This window comes from Austrofundulus limnaeus, unplaced genomic scaffold, assembly GCF_001266775.1.
Source record: "Austrofundulus limnaeus strain Quisiro unplaced genomic scaffold, Austrofundulus_limnaeus-1.0 Scaffold334, whole genome shotgun sequence".
NCBI lineage: Eukaryota > Metazoa > Chordata > Actinopteri > Cyprinodontiformes > Rivulidae > Austrofundulus > Austrofundulus limnaeus.
Genome location: NW_013952736.1, coordinates 171,278 through 175,989, shown reverse-complemented (window position 1 = coordinate 175,989; position 4,712 = coordinate 171,278). Strand labels below are relative to the sequence as shown.

The following is a 4,712-nucleotide window of genomic DNA, read 5'->3' as shown; positions in this document are numbered from 1 at the left end:
AAAGTATTAGATAAATTTCAGTAAGTGTGTTCAATACTTTTTCCCTGTGCCATTCCACATTATTACAAAAAACTTCATTTTTGGACATTTATGGTTTGATTTCTTTGTACGTATGGATCACTTGGGTTGTTACTGACACCTGGTGAAAAGTTCATGTCATTATCACCTCTAGTAATATATTTACTGAGAAAAATGGTGACATGTTCAATACTTATTTTACCTGCTGGATATGTATGTTAGAAACCTCATGGTGTCTTTATCTGCATGAACCCTGGTTTGTTCTGAATCAGCCACACATCTCTTAACACGATGATGAAGTTTAAGTTTCCGTGAAATATCGAAGGCTTTCCTACCTTGTCCAAGACATTGAACTATTTCATGCTTTTCTGCAGCAGAGATAATTTTTATTTCCCATACTGCTTGATAATTTCAGTCTGCTTAATAAAGTGAAACATCCTTCTTCAGTAGTTTTTCCTTGAATTGGGCTCACCTGGCAAACCAATCACAGGTGAAATAGCTCCAGTTGTTTTAAAGCTTGGCAGCTGTTCAAAGATTTCAGAGTTTCATGAGAAGGTTATGATTTCGACCGCTGATAGTTTTGCATTTCATGGTTATTCTGGAAAAACTACAAAGATACCTTCTCCAAATGTGACCGCAAATGTCCCCTGGAAGTGCTATCCGTTGGTATGGCTTGTGCTTTTTACCCATAGACAGTATCCATCATCAGAACAAGGCAGTTCAAGCTAAAACAAGACCAGTTCCAGTACACTTTAAGTCTTACCCACTCCACATAAATGAACATGACATTACCCTTGAGGAGTAAACGGGGCCTAAAGTTCAGCATCCCTAGTGTGCAGACTCWGGTTCCAAAAATAAAACATGGCAGCTTCCATAAACCGGGTCCGGCTGACCTAAATCCCCAAACAAAAATAGAAGGTGAGGGAAGTTCTAAATATAAACAATCTATGCTATTTACACTCAGAAACAACCATGGAGTTCCAAATAAYGATACAAGGCAAAATGGACAGTGTTTTATAAAATTGTGCTAGCATGAATAGCAGTTGGACGAATAGCTCATCAGTCCTGCTGGACATTAACTGTTTCTCCAAACTTAAGCTGTACAAGAAGCTATCAAAAACAGGTAAGAAATTACTTAAAACTTCAACTTTTTCTGCAAGGAAACTAGATGAAAAGTGTCTTTCTGGTGTACCCAGACTAGCAGCCGATGAGTTGAAGCAGGTTGATGATTAGTTTGAGTAAAGAAGCCGGGGCAGAACTCCTCTGGACAGAAACAGGAAGTTCAGGAGTCGCTGAGTTCATAGCGTGATCGTCCAAAACTGCCCTGCAGCTTATTTTCTCAGTCGATATGCTTTATTCTCAAACAAAAACTTATTTTGCATCAATGTCATGTAAAAATGTCGCTGCAGAGTGTGATGAYAACTAAAGTCAAATAATTAAAAAGAGATATATTAATTTAAAAGATGTCTAAATAAGTATATGTATATTTGGTTCTGTAATGTGCCATTGAGAATTTATTCTACAATAAAATGTATTTTGTGTCATTTGTGTTACATTTCTTGCAGGCTGTGCATGCAGAACATGTTTGTTTTTCAATAAGTAGATCCACTATAATGTTAAAAAGAAGAGTTATAAGCACAAACAAATGTTTTGTTCAGGGACTGAGAAAAAACAATTCACCTGGTATGATCCAGAAGAAGTTTATCTCGCAAAATACTCAGTGTAGCTTAGAAGATATTTAAAGATAAAAAATGTYACAAGTTGTAACAGAAATGTCTCTTTGAGTAGGACAGAGGCTCAGACATCATTGGCTGTGTCCAAATTCAGTGACTGGGTCCTCAGAAGGCAAAAACTGTCGTCCTCTTGCGTAATTGTGCTGCGCCGGAGGCTAACCAAATTCGAAGACTCCTCTGATTGCGGCCCACAAATGCGTCCTTCTTTTTTGCCGATTTGATGTTCGGTGGATCCTTCTCAGCCCTGCCAGTCTATTCCAAAATGCATTGTGTGCCGACCGGAGATTTTTGTCTTTTTGGAAGAACTGAGAGAAAAGAGTACAGTTTTAACTAAAAATCTGGCAGTATAAAAATTGAAAGTTTAAAGTGGTTGCATTATTAGGCTTTTTGTCAATTGCGTAGACGTGTTTTTTAATATTCTTGTCAGAAATCAAACAGGCTGGTATATATTGAAATTAACATATGTACGGCGGATCCCTTAGTTCTTCAAATATTGCCTTTTAAGCTAAATAAGTTATTTTATAATATTAATAATATATTGATATTTTGCTCATTTTGATCTATTTTTGCTTGTTTAGCACAGGACATTCGTCAGGGTAAGGGTGGGAATAAAGCAGAAGGCTAAACTGGTCTTCGTGGTCGACCAAGGACCCGGCCCACTGGGTAGGCCAGGTCCTTCGAAGGACACAGCCCCTGAATTTGAACACAGCCATTGAAACATAAAACAAATCACACATAAAACCCAAAACCCAGACACCATCACACAATACCTAAAACCTTGCATAAAACTGTATGCTTACAACTATTTACAAATCTACTACTTTTGTTCCTTTATTTAAAAAGGTGGGACTAAAATAATTATTTTTTCATGGTCAGAGGTACTGTAAAACCTGAAGGTAGAAGTTGTATGGCTGTAGAGTTCCAGGAAATGCATTTGAGGGTAAATTTAGTCGTCTCTTTGATTCTGGAGATTTTATTCTTGTTCTTTTCTGCAAGGAAGTTAAACCATGAGGAGATATTAAATGTAAGGAGTGGCTCAATGAGTGACCGGTGCACTATTACTTTGACTCATTAACTATAGTGTAAATTTCACCTTAATAATCGCACCATTGTCATAAGAGAGAGCAAAAATAAATAAATAAAAAAAACCTTGTCTGCTAACTTTGTGTTTTGATATTCAGGGAAAACGTATAGCTAAAGAGCAAAACGCACAATCAGGTAGCGTCTCAAACGTCTTTTTTTTTTATACTGATCCTTCGTTTTTTTGGTGAGTGGCTGAGGAAAAGTGGACAGATGAGTAGACAGTGGACTGAGCTGGCTCCCTCATAGCTCTTTGTTGCCTCAGTGTTTCCTGGGAAATGTCTGCATACACTAACTGTAAAATAAGAGGTAAAATGAAAGTGAAACAAAAAGTAAAATGCAAATTTGCTTTGGACGAGACCAGATTAGTTCCAGTCAGGCAGAACTTTCACCCACCTCAGTCTTTGGCAGTGGCTTTGATGACACTGAAAATTCAAGCACAGAAAACAGCGACTTTTTTTAGACAATAAAATTTTAAGCTAAAGAAGTCAAGAATCACAGGTACCTTTGCGAGGGGGATTGGTGCGTTTCTTTGGGACAGGACGCTGAGTTAGAGGCTGTGGAAGCTGATGGGATCTGTCTTCCTGTACAACTTCATATATGACCTGTGTTCTGGGGCGTGTGTGAGGCTTGACTTTTGAACCCAGGCGACGAGCCAATAACAGGAAAACAGGAAGCCAAAAGAAAGCTCCAGCACAGATTAAAAACCTGTGCAAGGCATTTCTCTGAACGGGGACCTCTGGATGATCATTTGGAACAAATGAAGAAAAAATAAAAATAACCAGCTGCTCGAAATGACACATTTAATGGAGATGTGACGGTACGTACCTTTCGTGACATTCAGGTGCATCCAGTGGCCTTCATCCCTGCTCCCATCCTCCCAGATAACACTGCATTTATAAGAACCAGCATCTGACTGACCGACACTACGAATTGTTAAATTTAACTGGGTTTCATTGTTTGACAGAGCCAAATGGCTGAAATGATGCTTTCCCCCATCCCCAACAGTGCCAGATGTTGCATTTGTTAACTTTTTATACGTCCAGTTTCCAGTCCAGTTTTCTCCACAGTGTTGGACCACACAGGACAGCGTCATGCTGGACCCTTCAGGCGCATAAAATGTCTGACTTCTCCCCAAAACGCCATTTGAGCATTTTTCACAAAAGCCTAAAATAAGGACAGTTTGGGGTCAGGAAAAGTTTCAACTGCACAAAAAACTGACCTAAACAAGACTATTAAAACTTTTATAGACATACTGCAAATCAAAAACGGTATCCACACAAAATTAATCCAACAATTTATGTATACAGTTAAAAAAAAGCGGGTTTGAGAATTGAAAATGAAACAATTTAGCAGACTAAGATGCTTGAAGAACATTTTGTGAAAACAAGTTTTCTGTAACTCACGCTACTTCAAGGGAAAAAACAGCTTTAACAAGTTTAATTTGAGTGGAGCTGACAGGTTCCTCGAACACAAATTACAGTTAGCTTGGATAAAATGTTCTGCACAATAAAATCTAAGATATTAATGAGTCAAAGCTTACTTACCGAGCTGGAAGACACAGAAACAGTATACAGCTTTGAAGAGATAATCACACATGTCGGGTGAAAGAAGTCGAATTATCCAGTGTTGATCACAGGTCGCTCACACTTCCCCCTCTGGATCAGAGTTGCATGTTGTAACTTGTTGAAAATATTGACATGAATATTTGAGAGGGAACCCTCTGTCATCGCACCGTCTCCAGCGTTTTCGTTTCCTTGTGTTCTGTTGTCAAACTTGGCTTTTTTCAGCTGGAGTCAAAGGAAGGAAGTGAGCAGCTAGTACATCCCTCCTCTACACACACACACACACACACACACACACACACACACACACACACAC

General features: G+C 38.7%; 1 protein-coding gene across 1 annotated transcript; it reads right to left on the bottom strand.

The window, feature by feature from the left end:
* Window positions 1-1,681: 1,681 nt before the first annotated feature.
* On the bottom strand, window positions 1,682-4,557 carry si:dkey-52l18.4 (uncharacterized). The gene is made up of 5 exons (XM_014022520.1): window positions 4,379-4,557; window positions 3,660-3,998; window positions 3,337-3,570; window positions 3,228-3,256; window positions 1,682-3,126 (listed from the first exon to the last, which is right to left on the bottom strand). Exons 1-5 carry the CDS (start codon window positions 4,428-4,430, stop codon window positions 2,995-2,997), a joined length of 786 nt encoding a protein of 261 aa, XP_013877974.1. The 5' UTR covers window positions 4,431-4,557; the 3' UTR covers window positions 1,682-2,994.
* Window positions 4,558-4,712: the final 155 nt, after the last annotated feature.